We start from the raw sequence: 21,136 nt of genomic DNA, 5'->3' as shown, positions 1-21,136 counted from the left end.
AAATGATTGGGTTGTTATAATTTTGAATTCACGAATATCATCGAGTTTATAACATTGACAGAGGAATAATAAAATTCGAAAAGATTTATAAAACGTACTAATATAATATTTATTGTTGCAATAAACATCGAAATAATATAATATCACCTCTGGCACAATCTCACGATGGCAAGACAATGCGACGGAAGAAAGAAAAGATACCACCTTATATTTTATCGTTCTATTATCAATACTTTCTCTCTCTCTCTCTCTCTCTCTCTCTCTCTCTCTCTTTCTCTCTTTCTTTCTATCTTTCCGACGACATTTCTACAGTACATTCTCAAAATTATATATTCCGTCGATTGGTTAAGCGACAGATAAAGAAATAACATTCTTTGCGATAAAAGTACGCTTATAACAAAATTTAATCAGAAATCATCCCTTGAGAATCTTTCTCATCATTTTCTCGTTCTTTCTTTCTTCTTTTATATCATCATATTTACTTCGTTTAATTACGATCTCGGCTCGGATCAATAAAAAAGAAAAAGAAAATAGCTACGAGGAGACAACGAATATTAATCTTCCATTTATATATTTCTTTTTTTTTTTTGTTTTTCCTAAAATAAATTACTACGTGGAATTAGGTTAATTTATTTTTCGAATTTTGGAGAAATAATTGAAAGATAATTTGTTTCCTTGCTTTTTTACATGATTCAAATATAAAAATTCCCTATAACACCCCTCCCCTCCCCTACCCATTCAATAGAATTTTCTCAAATTCGTAGTCCCATCGTAGCTTTAACACGTCTTTATCCTTCGTAACATAGGGAAATAATATTAATAGTTATAAGTATTACAAAGAGATGATATAATAATATTATCAGTTATAATAATAATAATAATAATAATAATAATAATAATAATAATAATAATAATAATAATAATAATAAAATGGCTCATCGATACAGCCGTTCGTATGCGAAAGAAAGACGCGTTAGAACGGTTTTTTCTTTTCGTAAATGAACGACCAACAGGCAGAAGGGAGCTTGGGGGTAAAGGTGGTGAGGGCTGCATTTGGGGGGAGGGTTAAAGAAGGGCTTTGATGTAATTATTATTTATAAAAATGTCATGGAGCAACGCTAACAATTATAATTAAAAGAAAAAAAATGTTTTTTTCCTACTTCTTCTTCATCGACATATTTGCATACGTATGCAATCGTTCTCTTTTTATATCATTTTCGGTTCACATCTATCGTTTCTCAATCATATACTACTCATACGCAAACATACTACACGCACACTACTCACATGCACACGCACACACATACACACACACTCTTTCATATATTCGCACACGTGCGCATTTTCTACAATTCATTGTTTCTCACTTTTTAATAGTTTGACGATCATTTTTGCATTCTCCATATGATTATACATTCTCGTATAAAAATAATAATATACGTATTGTTGTATATCTCTAAAATTGATAGAATCAATAATAATAATAATATTAGCCTATATACTATTAGCGATAAATGTAACAAAATATAGTACTCAATAATATTATGCATTTTACAAGCGTATTTTGATCGTTGCTTTGATATCGGTATCGACAATACGTATGATTAAACGCAAAAACAATATAAATGTCGTGATGTTGATATTTTTTTAATCTAATCTATTACGAACTTATAACGAATAACAAGAGAGCGTATGCGATGTGCATAATAGACACACACACGCGCATACACATTAAAAAGCAAACGGACGATCTTATGGTAATAACATTTTAATATTCTCATCTTCGTTTGGTGGCAAACAATTTCTTTCTTACTTATTTTTTTTTTCCATATCTCATTCGATGTGTCTATTGATCTAATTCGAATTAATTCTCGTCAGATACGCTACTTCGTTTGAATTTGATTATTAATACACAAAACAAAATGGCAAATGGTAAGCGCGAAAAATGACATAATTAATAATACGTTGTTACAGTTTTCAGACTTGGAAGAATTTCGATTGTTCGTCATTTTAATGCATAATAAAGCATTGAAACGATTAAAAACTTTGTTGTCTATAAAATATCTTCAACAATGATTAAAATTATTGTGGGGAGGAGGGAGTGGGGTAAAAACTTTGACTAATAAAATATAACGTCAACATTCTTACTTTAGTATGATTAATGGATAGAATATAAATTTTAAACGATCCACGATCATTTAAGGATCTGAGGTCATTTATTAATGATTTTTTAATTGAAATTTTTTTTTATCGATGGAAAAAAACATTATTAGGCATATCGAAAAGTTTTATCTTATTTAAAAAAGTCGTCGGAAATTTTGAAAGTTGAAAAATGACGTTATTCTTCTTTTTTTTTCCTGTTTTTTTTTTCTAGCCTTTGCTCGTCCATTTCTGGACATATGCTTTTCTTAATTTCTTCCAATTACGTCTACTCGGAGCTTTCTGATGCCAGTGAATTTTAATTATAGTCTCCCTTGGACGTCAGTGTCAAATTTTTGTAGACCATCATTCACATCCATCTGCTTCACAACGTATCCTGCCCATTGGCATTTTTATTTCAGTTTGTTTTCTATTAGCGTCATTTCAAGTTTTGACTGTTTTATAATTATTAAACTTTCCGATACTATCCTTAATTTAGTTTGGCATAAATTCTTTACAAATTCAAGATTAATTTGGTCGAAGACTCGTTGTTTTATCTTCATCTTTCATTCTTATCAAATCTCATTTTGCGATGTAAAAAATAAACAAAATTTAAGCTCTAAACCGCGAATATTGTAATATAGAATTAAAGGAGGGAAAAAAAATTAAAGAAAAGATTAAAGGAAGGAAATAGAATCTCATAAAGAAATATACGTCAGATATACGTACACTTAACATACGATGCAATTCCACTTAAATCAAATTTGTTTGATTTACATTTAACAATCGTTGCGAACAATGATATGCTTCTATTATCTAAAACTGACGATTGTCTTACAATCTAACCGTTTCTACTTCGTCCATCTCTCTGATTCTAAAAATATTTTAATTTCGTTTCGTGGATATTTATGATACGCATAAATCGCAGCATATACATATACTTGTCTTCTCTTTTTCATTTCTTCTTCTTTTTCTTCTTCTTATTCTAACGAGTTAACAAGTAAGCACTTCTTCATTCCAAATAAATAGAAATTCTTGAAGAGATGCAACGGCCTAATTTTTCCACGAATTCTACACGTTTCTCATTTGAAACAAATTTATCTTTATTAAAATGTCTTTAATAAAACTCGTTTACTCGTTCGTAAAGTTATTGAGGACATTAAAAATATGTAAGATTAACCCTTTACCGTTTTTTCGGTAACATATAGCAAATGGCGTACAGATGACAGATGGAAAAATAATAAAACAAAATTTCCTTTATAAAAAACAAGTTGAACACTCAAGTGACAATTTCATTATATCGCTGAACTACTACTATAGACAGCCACGTTAATTCCATTGTGACTACCGATAGTTGAACTTTTTTTTATGCACAGTATTAGGGTGTCCCATAAGTTTCTTCCTTTTTTTTTTTATGCGAAATCAATAGACGATATTTGTTGTTTGAGGTTGATTTACTGTTTTATATATGAACCGTTTTGCTTTATTACCTTCTTCCATCTCTCAGGAAGCCTCATTATTGATTGATCGATTGACGTAAAGGGTTAAAATATGACAATCGAGCTGTTATTCTCGATTTCGACGAAACTAGAGGAAACGAACGTTCAAACTCGTTCGATATTTTGCGCCAGTAGAGATCGATTTAACATTCTCCTAATTATCGAATAATTCTCTTCGGATAATTCTTCGGATAACTCTTCGGAGAACTTGAATTATCTTTTGCAATTGGCTTAACGCGTTTTACTATTTACACGTTGAAAGGTTCTAAGAGGTCCCAACATCTTAGTGCCCATCCTCACGTGTTTCCACTTTCGTGAACGTGCGCGTGTGCATGCGCATGGGTCGAATTGGAGAGGGGTGAATGAGCGAGATGAGGTGGCGACGAGGATAGTTCGATGAGGGTCACGTCGTAACCACTCGAGGGTGCATCACCGGGATCGTTTGGATCACTTGGCGAGCCAGGATTTGTTGAATTTCTTTCTGGGTCTCCGGTCAATCTCGAATGACTCACTTCCAAAAGGAATAAATCTTCGTCCACGTAGTATCTGATCATGTCGTCATCAATTTTCGCCGTAATGCTGAAACATTCAAAGCAAACAAAAATACGTTCTAGCATGATTCAATCATCAATTCTTAGAAGAATGTTTTACTATTTCCTTTTTTTTTTCTTCTTCTTCTTTTCTCAGCAGAGAAAGTATATACTGAGTATCGCGGTTCGCTAATAATAGGAGATATATCATACATATAACAACAAAAAAACGTTTGTGTCGCACGACTATAGTAACGACGGGACAACAGGGATTATCAGGAAGAATAGGAAGACAGACGTAACACGTGGGTTTTCTTTTTCTATTTAGGCTAAAACACATGCCAAATGTTAGTACAATAATGTAGCCAAGCAAAAAATAATGCAGTTGCTTGCGTGGCCATTGATAGATAGCGAAGCTGTTGCGTGACAAGCGAAATAATATGGTAACAGTAGCAACGTGTATGTAGCGTCAGTGCTTTAAATAAAAAACAAACAAACAAATCAAAAAGAAAAAGAAAGAGAAATTAAGAAAATATGAAGAAAACGGAAAAAAGAGGAAGATGAAAGAGAGTGCAGCGTTAGTAGTAGTAGTAGTAGTAGTAGTAGTAGTAGTAGTAGTAGTAGTAGTAGTAGTAGTAGTAGTAGTAAATTTGATGCCAAAGTTTGCGACGGTATAAATAACGAGAGCGCATTTGAAAATCCTAAGGAAACAGTTTTATCAAATATCGTAGATCGTTCGTTTTATTTTACTTTTCGCAAGAGAACGCGTGTAATAGCAGGAGAAAGACTACCAAACCGGAGAGTCAGGTAATGTCACCGTTATGGCATGCACTACGTAACGCGTGCATGCAAGTAAAGATGACACTCTACTAAACTTACCCCTTTGTGTTTTTGCGATAGAGGTTATTAATACTCGAGGATGCAATTTTGTACTTTGACTCAATCTGCAAAATAGAAAAAAGTAGAATATTAGAATTTTGACAGTGGTACGGATCTTCGTTCTTTCGTGCTCGTTTTGTTACACTTTCTTTTCTTCAAAAGAATGAAAGAGAAAGAGAAAGAGAAAAAAAAGAAAGAAAAAGACTAAGAGTATAAGAAAAAGATAGAGAAAAAAGAGGCAGAGAGAGAGAGAGAGAGAATTGCCGCGACCGGGCCGGAATAATATCAATTGTTTTCCACTTTTTTCTTACATTAATTTTCATAAAAAAAAACACCCCATTCGTTATAGTGCAACTAACAGAGATTTGTCGTGCACCATTACGACGGTTATTCTCGACGAGAGTCTCATTGTCGAACATTTTTCGTCGTTCGATAGCATCACATCTAGCATATACATATACCGTTGTTACTGTTTTCTTCCTTCGCGTGTCTAATACACGCGATTATTAATATAGGATTTTTGGAAACAGTCAGGCATGCGCAATATTAATATTAATTAGCGACTGATACAGTGCAAACGAATTGATTATTTTGTCTTGATAGCACAACAACATGCATGGATAATATTCGGTGAATAATCTTTCCTGAATACCCCGTGTGTAATGTTTGTATAATGTGCATTTATATTTGCGTTTTATGCATTTACGTAATAGATAAGTTAGTGATAATTGTCAAGGTAGAGCAATACTCTATGTAATATGAGGGTTCGTTCGTAACGTGATTAAAAAAATAAAGAATTGCTCGCTAGTAGGTGTGGATTTGGATATAGATAATAAGTTGTATATAATATCGGGGAGGATTGTCGATAAATGTGACGTGTGTTTATTGGTGTAGAAAAGATCTCTCGGTTCTTACAGCATTTAGCAGTCCTTGAACAGTCGGCGGTGTTACATGAAGGGGGGTGTAAACGTCTTCGGATTCCTGACGAACGTAGAGCATTACGCGTTCCTCGGCATCGGCTGGACGCAAATGAGATGGTTGTTGTTGCAGGTGCAGGCGATTACCGACACTTGAGACTACAGTACCAGCTAATCCAGCCTGCTGCACACCCTGGAGCACCGAACCTTGCAGTTCCTGCACCTGCATCAATAAGGAGTCCTTCTTGTCGTGTAGATTACTGAGATTGTCGGGCGGAAAGTGGTTGTGGAACTTCAAGGCTGGCAGGCTTGGTCTGCCACACGGATATGGGCTGCTACCCCCAGCCTTCAATCCTCCGCCCTCGCCGTTACTGAGCGACGAGGTGTCGGTGTCACCACCTCCACCGCCGCCACCGCCTCCGTAGAAACTAGACAATTCCATCGTCGAGAACTGTCGTCAAAAGAAGAAACACATTTTTATCTATCGCGACATATTATTCCCTACGAATCTCTCTCTCTCTCTTATATATATATATATTTCGTATATTATGAAATATTTGTTTTGCGACTAATTTGGTGGAGGGTCGTGGCGAAGGGCCGAGAGCAGAGGATCGTGGCATGTTTTTTTTCTTATCGCTTTTTCAAGATTTGTTCTTTTTAATGAAAACTTTGGTTAATAATTGTGCAATACTCGCGATCGAAGAATGGGGGTGCAGATGTTCTTTGAATTTGATTTCCTATCGTATAGTTATTCATAGAATTGTAGAAATTCCCATTTGTTAGATTTGATGGAATACCTTGTCTATTGTATGCTCGGCCGGTGGTGAAAATAATACGGGTGGTTTATGAAGATCTACCATGGAATAAAATTCGCTACGTTCCGTGACCGAGTGATAAAGTTCGTCTAGTTTTTTCCTACCCGTGGCCGTCATTTTTCTTTTAGCTGCTCTTCTTTCCTCGTCTCGAGTCTTCCTTTCGGCACCCTATAAAGTACATTCAAATAAAATTTCATTTTTATTTTCACGACTTTTACGTGACGAACGGTGGTATTTACGTTTAATCATGGGTCAACGATAATTTCATTACCTTATCGCAAAAAACTTTGATTTGACAATAACCGCGATGCGAAGGTGGTGTGTAAGTGTGAGCATGTGGTGGTGGTTCCTCGTACGTGTCTACTTGAATATGCAACGGCAAACCCTTTACACCTTTCTGACTGGAAAAGTCTGTACTCAGACACTGCACGGCTACATTTATCTGCAAGATAATTAATCAAACAAATATATTAATTATCGAATAATCAAATAAAGTTCGATCGTAAATATGTAAGTTTTTCATTTTGAAATACCTTCGCCGATGATTCCAAGGGATTCCAGTAAACAGCAATCGCGTTGTGCGCGACTTCTTCTATACAACCCACTAAACCCACGCTGTTCTTCGTGTCTAAAAGAATGTGAAACATATATTAAACGATGACAAATGTAATTATTGCAACGATAAATTATTTCGTTTGCATTATAAAATTGTAGAACATTTGTCGCGTTATTCTTCAAGTTTTTCTTTTAGTACGAATACTGTTGCACACGATCTTACCCCTTATCGATACTTTCCATTCCTGATAGCTTGCGCAAATAACACGCTTTTATTTCCAACGAATTATAATAAATTTATATTTAAATTGATATAGAGAGAATTTTTGAAGAAACTTACCAGCATCGAGAATACGTTGCTTTACGGAGTGTTGTCTACCATGCCAGAATTGCCATGCTTTTATTTCGTCTTCGGGACTCTTTTCTTCCCGGAACATCAGCATAACCACGCTCTACGCAACAAAAATAGAAAAGAAAATGATGATTACTATTATTATACGTACATGGTAAATAATATCGAAAGTGTCTCTCCAATCGATCGATCTAATTCATCGTTTCTAATGCATTGGAAAAAGAAAAAAAGGAAAAGAAAAAATATATATAGAGGGAAACTAAAAAACGAATAGGAGAGTTAAACGATAAACACCAACAGACAGAAAACACGGGCGAGTGAGTAACTCGCGTGCGCGCGTGCAAATCCATTGCTACCGGATTTTTCGTGTTTCGGGTGAACGAACGAACAATTACATGTGTGCTGGGAAAATATGGATCAGGAGAGGAAAAGAGTGAGAGAGGTAAAAAGGGAGAGTGGAGAAAACAAAACGAGAAACGTATCGCTCGGGAATAAGAAGTCGAGTTACACGCTTGCACTTACATCTTGATTTCTTATTAGCCATAGGGGGAGTATGGAGTAGAGTAGAATATAGTATAAGGTGGGGAGAATACAGTGTAGGTAGGTGTATTATACCGTTCTAGTCGCCACACGCCTTGGACGCTAGCTCGATTAGCAATTAACGAGGAAGTCGTAACTCGTTGGCGGGTAGGAAAGAAAAAAATAGCCACCTTTATCAGAATGGAAATTGCTAACGGTTGCACCGGGCTGCCAATTAGACTCGCGAGAACAAACGAGCTAGCTCGACTTCTTCGATCTTCTTTTTGCTCCTCTCTTTCTCTTTCGAAAAAACCTTTGGGAGAGAGGGTGTGTGTGTGTGTGTCAAAGAGATAGAGAGAGAGAGAGAGAGAGAAAGCGTAGCCGCGTTTTCTATTGCGCTGTAGGAGTCAATGATAATCGGATTTGATTATACTGAGTACCTATGATACTTTCTTACTTTATTACACATGTATTATTTCATTCGTATCTGTTGGCCTGCCTGCGTGCGTGCGTGCGTACGTACGTGCGTGTTCGCGTGATTATTCGCTAAATCAAAAAAATCATTTTTCAACTTAAGATCAAAGATTACGCGTAACACACGATTCTTACCTTAACCGTTTGTCCCGATTTAAGAAGCGGTTTGTCCGGATCCGGTACATAGTCGAGCGAAATGCCATAGAATTGACCCTTATTGATGTACGTTATTCTGTCATCCTCGCGTCTTTGAGAAGTGCTGATGGGAGATTCCAGATGATATTTGAAACCGTACGCCGAAAAGCTGGAAGATAAAAAACAAATGTATGAATATAATATTTGAACGAAATCGTATATACATATATATATATATATATATATCAGGAAGGTACCCTTGGGGGGAAAGAAATCATTCTCCTGCGAATTTTGTTATACTTGAAAATATCTTCTGGCTAAAAAAAAGTGGTGGTGGTGGTTAAAAAAAAAAAATCGGCGCGAGGTCGGTAACTAATTGGCAAAGACATTCCCTCTCGTTCTCCGTTTATCTTTATTCGCCGACATAAGCCGCCCTCCCCCCCCCCTCCTCGCCCCTCCACACTCTTCTCACGGATTTTTCTCGACTATCTCGGTAAACGTAAATACACTTAATAAAGCAATAAATATGCAAATCGACGTGGTTCTCCTGTTAACAGGCTCTTTTCCTTTCCTTCTTTTTTTTCCTTTTTTTTCTCCTTCCCCCTGCCCCCTTTTCTCGTTATCTTTTTAATCGAGTTCTCTCAATTTAATACTCAAAAATAAAAAAATAAAAAAAAAAAAAACAAAGAGGACAATCGAAGAGGAGGGAGAAAAGAAGGGTACACGTTTTCGTCTTTTCGCGTTTAGTTCGTCGGTGTTAAAAAGAAAAAGAACAAAAGTACAAAAAAAGAAAAAAAGAAAGGGTATGAAACTGTTAAACGTGCGGGTTTCTTCTCGTCTCGTTTGAGTTTGTTGGCTCGATAGGTAGATCGGTAGGCAGGACTCTGTTATCTCTATCAGCGAGACGATAAATGGAGTAAGTCGACTCGGAGTCTCCTTCTTTGATACCTATGTAACTATCTACTGTATCCGAGTGCGGGATACAGGACGGGTGAACGTCCTGTACGCGTACACGCTCTTTGCTCCTGTTGCTTGCCACGCCGCCTACTTGCTGTAGATACCTTATTATAACTTCTTCTCTCTCCTGTGTGTGTACGTTACGCGTAAGATCGATACAAACTACCTCTCTTCCTTTCGACTTACCTTATATCCTTTTTTTTTTTTAACTTTTTTTTTTATTTTCCTTTTAATCCTTTTAGCAACGATCGCAACTTCCCTTCTTCCTCGTCTTTTCAACAAGTTAGGAAAGTCACTTATTGGCCCTTCCCTTTCTAATTTAACTAATGTTTTCTATACGAGTTAGTCATTTGTGTCAAATCGATTGACTAAAGTATCGTTCGGATGGTAAATTCTGTCAAAATTTAATTGTTTTTCTTTCCTAGTTCTTTGTAAAAGGAAAAAGAATAATGTGAAAGACTTACATCTTTGGTATCTGTATCTTGTCGGCATCGTTCTGTCTTCCAAAATCGTGCCAAGGCCTTGACCTAGGTGGATTCGGATTGGTGGTAGGATTAGTAGTACCTGCCGCGACGAGACCACCACGTTGCACCTGTGCTTGCGCGTGGCTCTGTTGCAACTGCAGTTGAAGAGGTTGGTGATGTATCACGGCGCCGTTCTCGAGAACAACCGCTGAACCAGTTGCCGTTCCTCCGGGGCACAGTTCCGTATAATCGAAGGACGACTGTACGACATAACGGATGATATTAATGATTAAGAAAAAAGAAAATAAAAGATAGAGGAAATGAATAAAAGAAATGTAGTAGAAATCGATGATCGAATAAACAAGATCGATTAAAAAAAAATAAGAACGAGTTCGGAGTACTCGAGAAAGTACTTGTGTACGTAATAAACAGGCAAGTACTTAGGTACTTACTTTTCTACGAGATAAATCGTTGCGCTTCGTTTTACCGCGAGATAAAACGATGAAAAAGAAGAAAACGGCGCGGTGTGCGGTCTCGTAAAATCGACCGACGACCGCACGAAATCGTACGAGTTTACAACTGCGAACGACTAATAGATTGGTTCACCAAACGCATCCATTTCGCGTTACATCTTTATCCCATAACAAATTTATTCTTACTTCTAGGAAGATAAGCGTCGTTTTAATATCTTCAATTTAGCGGTAAAACTATTCATCAATCTTTTTGAATTATCGTTTACAACGATTGTCTAGATAGCACGTTAACTACGCGTTTTATTCTATCGAAATAAATTATGAATAATTTAACGAGGTGTCGAGTTAAGGATTTATCGTGGTAAAAAAAATATTAAAAATAAAAAATATAATAATAAAGACAATATAATATAATTGATAAAACAATCACGTAGTTTATTATTTAATATTCCTTAAGTAAAAAGTCTATTACGCAAATGTGGGTTAGTTGTATGTAGGACAGAAACATTATAGTAAGGCGATACTTAGGTCTTTTAGCTTTTGAATAGGTTTCGAGGATAGGTGCAGTCACTCGTGGTCGACTCCCTATGGCGGGAGCATTTTAAACTTCGTTTTCAGTACCTCCCGTGTTAGCGAAGCAGAACGAACGCGTGCTTTCTAATTCGTAATGTCGACTGTAATGCTAATGACTTACTCTCTTGGAGCGTGGTTCTTGGCCGGGTAGAAATAACGCGCGATTAAACATTTCCGGAAGTGAACTATTACTTATGACTGATACCCATGTAGGAAAGACGAATTATCTTTAGATCGGTCAAGAATTCTCCTACATCGATATGACGGAACGATTAAAATGATTATCAACTATCGTGCACGTAATGCGCATGTACGTTTTCTACCAGACGCGAGTCGTGCAAATTCAATTACGTGTCGACCGTCGAAGCCACGGTTATTCGCGTATTAATTAATCATACGATCGACGATACTATTAAATTATTTCTTTTCCTTTATTTTTTTTCTTTATGTTTTTTTTTTACACGCACCGTTTGTCGTCTCTTTTTTATTTTCAACATATCGAGAAGGAAAAATGAAGGGAATCTTTGATGAAACTATTTATACGAGCGATAATGAAATAATCAAATAAGTCACCTGATGGAGGGTCGTAGGTGCGTGATGATCTTGCCTAGGCGTAACAGCGTCGGCACCGATCCCAGAATCAGGACTCGGTAAATCGACGGTGAGAACTTTGCTGCTGCTCGACGAGGAACGTATCGCGTGCGTCGTCGCGTAAGAACTGGGTACAACCTCGTATCTCGTGTAGGAGGCTGTGCTCGTCGATAACGAGGAGGAGTTTGAGGATGCTAGCGGTGGAAGAGCGTCCCCCGTTACGTAAACCGCTGTTGTTTCCTGATGAATGCCACTAGCATTCGCGTTATTTGCTCCACTCGTTCCGGACGTCGAAGTGTATGCAGTCGACTGCAATCTTGGACTGCACGAGGTATACGGGTCGTACGGACTACCGTATTGTTGCACCTGCAAAAATAAAAAACGATTTTGTTTAATCGAACGATAACTGTATTATAAGGAGAAAGAATTTTGTACGCGTACCTGTAGCTGATGTTGATGATGATGGTACATTCCCGGCGGCGTGGGACTGTCCGGTTGCGCCTGTTTGTGACGTTTGCTAGATTGTTGAGCTCCGCGAGAGGAACTGAGATCCTCGGGTTCCCTCTTGACCCCGGTAATACCGGTGCTGGAGGAACCGTCGTGTCGGAGGGACTGCGGGCTCAGTGGAAGAGGAAGCCCACCCTGTAGACTCTGGCCAGGACTGTGAGACTGCTGGTTGTACTGGTGGAGGAAATGATGGAGTTCCCCTCCTCCGGCGCCTTCGCCGCCTTCCATGCGATTTGTCGAACTGGAACCGGAGCCAGGCGCCTCCTGCACCAGCAGCTTCTGGCTCATCACACCCCTTTAACAGTCAACAGGGGAATCGACCTTTAACTTCGTCGCGTCCAATCGACGTTACGCTCTTTGCATCGTTCGACGCGAATTGCCATCGATCCCGTCGTCAGATCCCTCTCCCCTCCTCACCCTTCGACTACTACTACTCTTTCTAAGGGCACCTATCGAATTCCATCCCATACAAGTAGTCGTCGCGTATATCGAGGCCAAGATTTTCTTTCTCTTTGCCTATCGACGATAACTTTGCCTCTATGCACGGATCTATTTCAGTCAAGGTATCGAACCGGTTTCATTTCAAATATCTTTTTCTCTTTTTATTTCTTTCCCAATTAATTTCTAACATCGATCGCGAGGATGATCCTAGTTTTGTTCTCAAAAATATTCGATCAATCGACACCTTGTAACATTCGTTATCGATCGATTGTTTCACCGCAGATACGAATCGATCGTTATTTTTTCGGTCTACGTTAGATAAGATAAAAATTTCATAATGACAAGGGAACCGTACGCTGTCCGACGTTGGACGGAACCAATTAAAGCGTTACAAAGAAATTCTCTCCGACTTACTATGGGGTATCCTTCGTTCGACGATATAATTAGACGATATGTCGTTTCAGGTCAATCATCCGATATGTGTCTCCTTCGAGAATGGAGACACGGCGACAGCCCGGCAGACAACAAGGACGGCAAGCAGAACTCGACGATCGCGTGAGATAGAATCAAGTTCATCGTCACCAATTCGATGTGCTTTGCTTTTTCTTCTTTTTTTCATTTTTTTTTTTTTTTTATTTGCACTACGATCTCTATATTATACATTCCCTTACAAAATTCCTACCTTATCGTTAATTCTCTCTCGATCCTTCTTTTCTTCTAACTTTTAAACAAAACCACGAAGCTTATTCGAGACGAGAGAATACATATCTATTTATTATTACTAAGTTTAATTCTTAGGGAAGTTATTTTGTGGACAGGTTTAATTTATAAGAACAATACATTTATCCGTTGAACGTTTCGTCTCTATTTGAGACTTCCTCAGCAACTAAAATTTTTTTTATTATTATGACATATTATTTCTTATACAAATACCAAAAAAACTTACAATAGCGTTATTTTACCTTGATAGTTATGTTCATAAGTCAATATAACATCAATTTTATTACAGTCATAAGTTTTCACTATCTTATATATAGAGTCAATTTTTAAAAACGTTATTCTACCATAACTTTTCGAACACTACTGGTTACCTCTAAGCTGGTGTTTCCTAATCTAGATGTCTTTATTATTATTGTAACCTCTGTTACGTGTCTTGTTGTGGTAATTAAATTTTAAAATTTCGTTATATGTGCTGTTTAAATTATTAGTATCGGTTCTAAAATTAACTGTATTATTGTTCGTTATATGATACATTTCACTGATATTTCTTTTGTACCAGTTATCTTCTTTATCAAAAAAAAAAAAAAAAAAAAAAAAAAAATTTTGGATAAGAGGATAAAAAATCTTTATTATATTAACATATCTATTTATATTTAGTACTTTCTGTACGTTGCAACGCATCTGTCAAGAGCAATGGCAATAAAATTTTCAACAAGGAAAAGCGGTAGAAATGCGAGACTCCCTGTAATCTAGCGTTGAAGAGACCGAAAAAAAAAGAGAGAGAGAGAGAGAATCTCGCGCCGCATTATGCGAAGTAGTTAACATGTTATATTTAGCATGATAATACGTATCCACGGAGTACGAGGGAACCCTTATAAACTGCCAACGCTGTCGGTGCATGCGAGATCTTTCTTTTTTCTCATTCTTCCGTCCCATCTCACAGGGAAGATCGTTCTACTCCCCTCCACTCGCTATCTCTCTCTCTCTTTCTCGCTTTCGGCCTTGCAAACGTGTCGCGGCAACCTTCGCCAGGTTCCCCGAGCATCTCTCTCTCTCTTTCTCTCTCTCTCTCTTTCTCTTTTGAACCCTTGGTATAAGAAACGCTCTTTGCTCCTGTTCGTCGAACACCACCATCACCGCCATCACCATCACCATCACCATCAGCATCGCCATAGCCATCGGCAATGGCACCACCAGCACACCGTGGCACCAACCAACCCTACGGTCAGATGCTTCCGCACAATGGGTCTTTTTTTCCACTTGATACCTGATCCCTGTCCCTGTCCTCTCTCTTTCTATCTCTTTGCGAATGTTCCACTCGCCGACTCGTCTGGCCTCCTCGAGAGATCTCGAGCAGGCTGTGCGTCGAAAAGGGTAGAACTACATACGCAGGTGAGGAGAGCATCAAGGAGAAACCCAACGACCAGAGAGAGAGAGAGAGAGGGAGAGAGAGAGAGAGAGAGAAAGAGTCCCGTCGACGCCATATCTCTGACGCACTTGTACCTTAGAATAAAGAACTTACTACACTACCTCGGGTGTTCCCGAGGAATTTTTCTTCCTCCACGTAGAATATCTTGGAATAACTAACAATAAGAGGGGAGGGATGAAGGAAATCCGTCATAGCCCGGAGGTACTAGTAATAGTAGTAGTAGTAGTAGTAGTAGCATAACGATTGAACGAGAGCTCATGAATTCGGCTTATGTGAAATGGATCCTACGTTCCTGCTCGCAACTCTTTTCGCTGTACGAGTAATGCGATGCTAATCCTTAAGTACACGTTCGAAGAAATGAATTTTCTTTTATTAAAGTTAAAAGTTCACGAGCATCCGAAGGATTTATCGTAGGAAAATATATCAAAATATTCCTCGCTGTAAACGAATGAATAAACGAATAGGGAGAGGATACCAAAAGGGAAAAGAGAGTGGGATTCGTGAAACGCAATGGTCGTTCGCGAGGCCGAGGTTGCGTTGGGATAAAGCTACGTTGAAGAAATTGAAACGGCGAGTACAGAGGAGTAAAAGGTTAGAAAAAGAGAAGGGAAAAGAAGAGAGAGAGAGAGAGAGAGAGAGAGAGAGGAGAGACTTCGCAAGGTACGGGCGGAAAAATCTTAGGTATAACTCGCGAGAGGTCATCGGTCGTACGTACCTCGAGGTTATTCGGTACGTCTATGGCAAATAAAAAATGTGACTAGGTTAACGTACGTACGCGTATATATTATAAGTAAGTACGTTTTACGCGCGCGTTCATGTAATTCACCTTCTCAGCGAAAACCGTAAGACAATCGGCCTGGTATTTCCGTTTCTTTTCTTTTAGCTTGTAGTGTACTAGGGGGAGTTTACTTGTTCGTAACAATGGTTGGAGGTAAGCATACAAACTGCTGAAAATTCAAATGAAATAAGAAGGAGTATTTGTCAAATATCTTGATTACATATAGAAGAATAATTGAAGAATAATAAAAGAAGAAGAGAGATATACACATGTCTCGTAGAAATTCGTGAGTGAGGAGGTAAGTCCATCGCAAGGGAAATACTTGGAGAGTACGTTAATAGTGAGGAATAGCGTCGACGAGTGGACAAGATAGGCAGGCAGGTTGTGCCGCTTGCTGAGAGGTAGAAACACACGTGCACATAGGCGAAGCTTCGAGGTCGCGAGGTCGCCGGCAGGGTCATGACACGCACGGATATACGTGTACCCTTTTCCCTCCATCCTCTGGTTCCACGCACGATCGCAACCTGCGGCGCTTGCGGTACGTTGCTTGCGGTACTAACAGGCTCTTCTCTCTCTCTCTCTCTCTCTTTCTCTCTCTTTTTCTTTCTTTTTCTTTTTGTCGTACCTTCGTAGGATCCGTTCGCAACCGGAATCGGCATTTCTCAAACCGGAAATCAAGTTCTATCTTATGTTGCTCGAGCATGTGCATTTCGGTATATTTACACGAGGGTTAGAAGAGTTATGTGGTGTGCGTATGTTATAATGAGGTACTGTGAAACTCGAAAGACAGGTCCTAATAATATAGTTCATCCTAACAGCTTCTTGTTTCGGTCACTCCCTCGATTATCATTGTTTCTTTACCTACTCGTTCATACTTGCTCTTCATTATCGTATTCTGTCTGTTGTCTCCGTTCATTTACGAATGTCTACGAATCATCTTCATTCTTCTTTTCTACTTTTTTTTCTTTTTCTTTTTTGGTGACTTTACGAGCACGCAGCGATGGTTGCGCGCGCGCAAAGTAAGCGTGGAGCACCTGTGCATATAGCACGTGCCTCTCGTCTTTTCGTTGACGGCGGCACGAACGAATTGAAATGCACGAAACGTGACCGACCACTTTCTGCCACTTCTCACGATTTGTCCTCATCCTCATTCTCCTCCTCCTCCGCCTCTTCTCGTAATACCGCTTTTGTTCTAGGAATATTATTCCGTTCTTGGAAGAATCCTTCGTTTGGATTCCTTGACCGCCGTTTATATTTCCAAAAAAGATTATACACTATAATCCCGTTTGCATTATGACTTTTTTCCAGGCCTCTTTGTTTTTTCATTTTGTTTTTTTCTCTTTCAAAACTTATTCCCTTCTTTTAAAAAATGTCAACTATGATTTTTATCTATGTTCGTGACTTATGCAAATGCGCGGGTCAAACGTACAGGTCTAAGAGTTCGTTATTCTTTCACGTTTTACCTTTATCAGGGTTGAGAATGTTTAGTCGTTAACGTCAACGGAATAAGTTCAATCAAGTAGAAAACAAATGGAAAAAGGGATGAATTACAAAATCCTATACGAGTTGAGTTAAGGGAAAGAAAACGGAAAAAGACAAATATTTAGCTGAATGGTGGTGGTGGTTATACGTTCGTTCAGTGAAAGCATTACGAAGTTTTACAATCGTAAATTTAAATAAACGAGGACTGGCTCGCGCGGGCGCTACGTGTCGAGCATATACTACGCACAGTAGAAGAATGAGAATAAGAATAAGAAGAAGACAAGGAGAAGGAGAAAGAGTTGAAAGCAGAGATCGAAGAGCGAAAACGGAGCATGGTACTGATCGTCGTCGTGCTCGCTATCTGTAGTGGTCAGAAGGCGAACGGCAAGGCTGGTTCTGGTTCTGGTTCTGGTTATTCTGGCCCGTTTCGTTTTACGACGTGACACTGGGCTCTCCTCCGCTTCGCCGACTCGTCAGGTGGGTCAAAGGCCAGGAGAGTAGGCACGCCACGTCTTCTGCACGCGCGCTCTGTCCCTAACTAGATCTCCGCGTAACGATAACTGAGGAACGAAACGAAACGAAACGAAACGCGTAATAACGACGACTGGTCCTCTTCATGGATTCAACGATCAACCCCCCTCCTCCGTAACCCCTAACTTCTACTACTATATTTTTATATTCTTTTTTCGGTTTATCATTCCTTTCTAAGTAATATTCAGTACGTTGCACTTTAAATATAATATTCGTTCCGTATCGTGTAAGAATAATGGTACATGGTATACAAATTATCATATATTTAGAAATATTACTTTACCAAAGTTCAAGTATGCGAAAAATGGTAGACGAGGTACAATTAAGTCATTTCGTCGAGAATGTTACATACGGTACGATTAGATTGGACGAGTGAAAAATTACAGGAAAAGATAAATAGATAGATAGATAGAGAGAGAGAGAGGCAAGGTTTAGTATGGTCAGAGTAGAAGATAAAAAATAATTTATTTATCTCGAGCATATTCTCGGCCCTCTTGTAGATCTACGTAGCAGAGAATAAGCGGGCAATGAAGGTTGTAATAAAAAGGCCGCGATGTCATCGAGCCGAGTTGATACTCGACCCCCCTTTAAGACTCGACTCTACTCGGAGGCAGGTTCCATTATGCTTAGCACTCCTTTTAGCCCTCGGTCTTTTCGTCGACGGTTCTTCGCGCTCCGAAAGTAGGCCGTAAAAAGTGCCATTGTGCTACCATTGCCACCGCTTTAAATCCTCCCGTTGAAATTCCTCCTCGCGTAAGGTTAAACGCACTCGCCCGCTCGCAAGGTACGTTACCTTACGTGCCAGGAAAGTTGTTACAATTTGTCCGATTAAGACCCGATAAGATTCCCCCGCCCTCCCCCAGGAGTCGTTTTAATGAGCGTCGATAAAGTTACTTCAAGAAAAAATATCGCGTGATTTAACTCATAAACTGCGAGCGTGACACACGCTAAATGTTGAAATTATTCGGCTTTATGATATCTTCCAGTTGCGTTGCGTGTATATATTTTGCGTGTATGTTTGCGTGTATACATTTTTATCATGTGTAGTAACTTTAAGTAAGTATCATGTGAAATGTGTACGTCAAAGGTAAAGATCGAACGATTTTTATCCGCAGAAAAGTTTTTCTTTCTATTTCCTTTTTACGAGCCGTGTTACATCGAGAACAGCGGAAGAAACGTATCGTTGTAACTTCACCACCACCACCATCACCATCACCATTACCATCTCCATCACCGTCTCCTCCTCTACCCCTCGAACGTCTCAAATTCCATTTCTCAATACGTAATATACAGTCAGATGTAATGGCACACTCTGTCCGAGATAGGTGGAGAATAGGCGAATAGAAAGGATTGTCAGGAGGTACCTTCCTAATCAAGAAATAATTACGGAATGTCGTTTCAACGAGTTCTCAATGCAATTTCTATTCGTTAATAGTATTCGTTATCGGATTCTGTTCCTTTGCAATTATCATATTCGGATTATTTTATTATAGGATTTTACAAATATGAAATCTTGATATGTTTTTAACCTTGTTCAATTATATAACGCGGATATACTTCGTGATAAATCGCATTATCTACGAACTCTTGTTTCCTTTCTTTGTCGCGAGAATGGGTAGACGCGTTAAAACGCATTATGCTTCTATGCATTTATGTATATTTCACACGTTGCGTTTAATAATTCTAACCAATAATTTACTATGCCTATTATTTTCGAAATAATGTGTTTGTCATTATTATTTGCTTGCGTCAATCATTTTTTCCGCAAAATTATTCGCGACATGACGATATCTGTAACGAACTCCGGCCTGTTGAGTGCAGAAGAAAATAGATAGATAACTAGATAGATAGATAAATAAATAGATTAAAGGAAGAAAAGAAAAAGGAAAAAGAATATCCGGCTTATTCTCGAGTTTGCTCGACGTTAAATTCTGCGTTCTCTGTATTTGGAAGGCGGATATCGTGGTTGTCACTTATGTGCACGGGCGTTTAGATTAAAGCAAGCGATCATGAGAGTACTGGGAGCTCGGCTTTACGGCCGGCGGCTTGCTGTGAAATTGTACGCCGATTCGTGGCTTTGCACCATCATCGTACAACCCCGTGGCGAGCCTTAAGTGACTCGGCTGTGTAAGAGTCGTCTACTTCAACTTATCTCCCCTCTTTCGTCCTATGTTTATGATGCTCGTGGTTCTCCCCCTTCCGTTCCACAAAAAGTCTAAAAGAGCTCGAGAGCTCGAGAGAGAGAGAGAGAGAGTTAAAGAAACATTCCGAGTCGTTCAAATAATTGCAAAAATAGTTTCGATCCCTAATTAGAACAATTTTATTCTATCTCATCAATTAGTCCGCACACTCGGTATACCTATATGTTTATACGCATCTCTCTTGTTTTTTTCCTTATTTCATTAATCAAATTGACGGTTGTTGGCTCTTCGATTAATGGATAACATTCGTCAAAGTTTCTTTTAATTCTTAGCGTTAATCCTCTTTTCTAAGTAATTCTACGAAGTGTTGCATAACCGCGAGAACAAAAATACAAGCGAATCTTCCTCCGTCGTTCGTGTAGGTAAACCACCATCGTAACACGGTAGTTTACAATCCTGTAAGAAAACTCGTCGGTAGAATAAGCGTATTTATTGGCGGTCCTTGTTGGACTTGCTATAACCGAACGACGTCGGATGATTAAAGAAATAAAAAAAAAGGAAAAAGGTTTAAACCTTTTCTATGATCACGAGGGATAGTAACTTTCCTAACGACTGTCGACGCGCGTCTAAACATCGATTAACTTTCTCTCGCTTTACCAACAAAGTATCTTTTTATCTTTTATTTTTATTTCAGAGAAATTTGGTCTCGAGTAAGATAACATGGTATACCGTATTCATTATTATTATTTTTTTTCTTCCTTCTCGTGTAAGATCCCTGACACCAGGGTGCAATGAAATTGGATTAAAGTCGTACCCTCTTTCTCAACTTTTCTTCCTACCGTCTCTTTTTCTCTTTCTAGTTTCCTTTTTAGCTTTTATCGATGCAACCGAGACGAGGTTTAACGATCTACCGTTGTACAAATTGTCGAGATGTTATCGTACTTTTTCTCTTTATTTTTCTCTTATTCTCTCTCTCTCTCTCTCTCTCTCTCTACACCTCACGGTGTAAGGGAGAAGTAGATGCGAGGGAAGATTAGGGTGGAATCTCTTCTCCCCACGGCGAGGTCGTTTGGTAGAACTATTCTACTTTTACTCTACTACTATACCAAAGCACCGAGCAAGAAAGAAAGTAGACATCAGGATTCGTACGTTGCAGATAGAAGATTCTCAACAGTAAATTACAAAATATGCTAAGCGGCTGATATAAATCAAAAGTGGGATACATAGTGGCTCCT

The 21,136-nt window shown here is 38.6% G+C and overlaps 1 protein-coding gene across 4 annotated transcripts in view; it reads right to left on the bottom strand.

The window, feature by feature from the left end:
• Nucleotides 1-3,326: 3,326 nt before the first annotated feature.
• Nucleotides 3,327-21,136, bottom strand: part of LOC106789631 (protein grainyhead) — a 70,098-nt gene continuing 52,288 nt past the window's right edge. For 2 of the 4 annotated variants that reach the window (XM_014754017.1, XM_014754026.1), the window contains exons 5-15: nt 12,314-12,674; nt 11,855-12,238; nt 10,236-10,495; nt 8,815-8,983; nt 7,675-7,786; nt 7,313-7,407; nt 7,051-7,221; nt 6,762-6,947; nt 5,963-6,415; nt 5,048-5,112; nt 3,327-4,217 (exon numbers count right to left, since the gene is read on the bottom strand). In XM_014754017.1, the coding sequence (XP_014609503.1) occupies nt 3,935-4,217; nt 5,048-5,112; nt 5,963-6,415; nt 6,762-6,947; nt 7,051-7,221; nt 7,313-7,407; nt 7,675-7,786; nt 8,815-8,983; nt 10,236-10,495; nt 11,855-12,238; nt 12,314-12,674 (2,539 nt within the window). In that variant the 3' untranslated portion in view covers nt 3,327-3,934. The remainder of the gene's footprint in view (nt 4,218-5,047; nt 5,113-5,962; nt 6,416-6,761; nt 6,948-7,050; nt 7,222-7,312; nt 7,408-7,674; nt 7,787-8,814; nt 8,984-10,235; nt 10,496-11,854; nt 12,239-12,313; nt 12,675-21,136) is intronic. The other 2 variants (XM_014754035.1, XM_014754043.1) reach the window with 2 other exon arrangements.

This window comes from Polistes canadensis, unplaced genomic scaffold, assembly GCF_001313835.1.
Source record: "Polistes canadensis isolate GaletaPanama2010 unplaced genomic scaffold, ASM131383v1 scaffold_6, whole genome shotgun sequence".
Classification (NCBI taxonomy): domain Eukaryota; kingdom Metazoa; phylum Arthropoda; class Insecta; order Hymenoptera; family Vespidae; genus Polistes; species Polistes canadensis.
The sequence above is the reverse complement of the archived record's forward strand: the minus strand, read 5'-3'. Positions and strand labels throughout refer to the sequence as shown.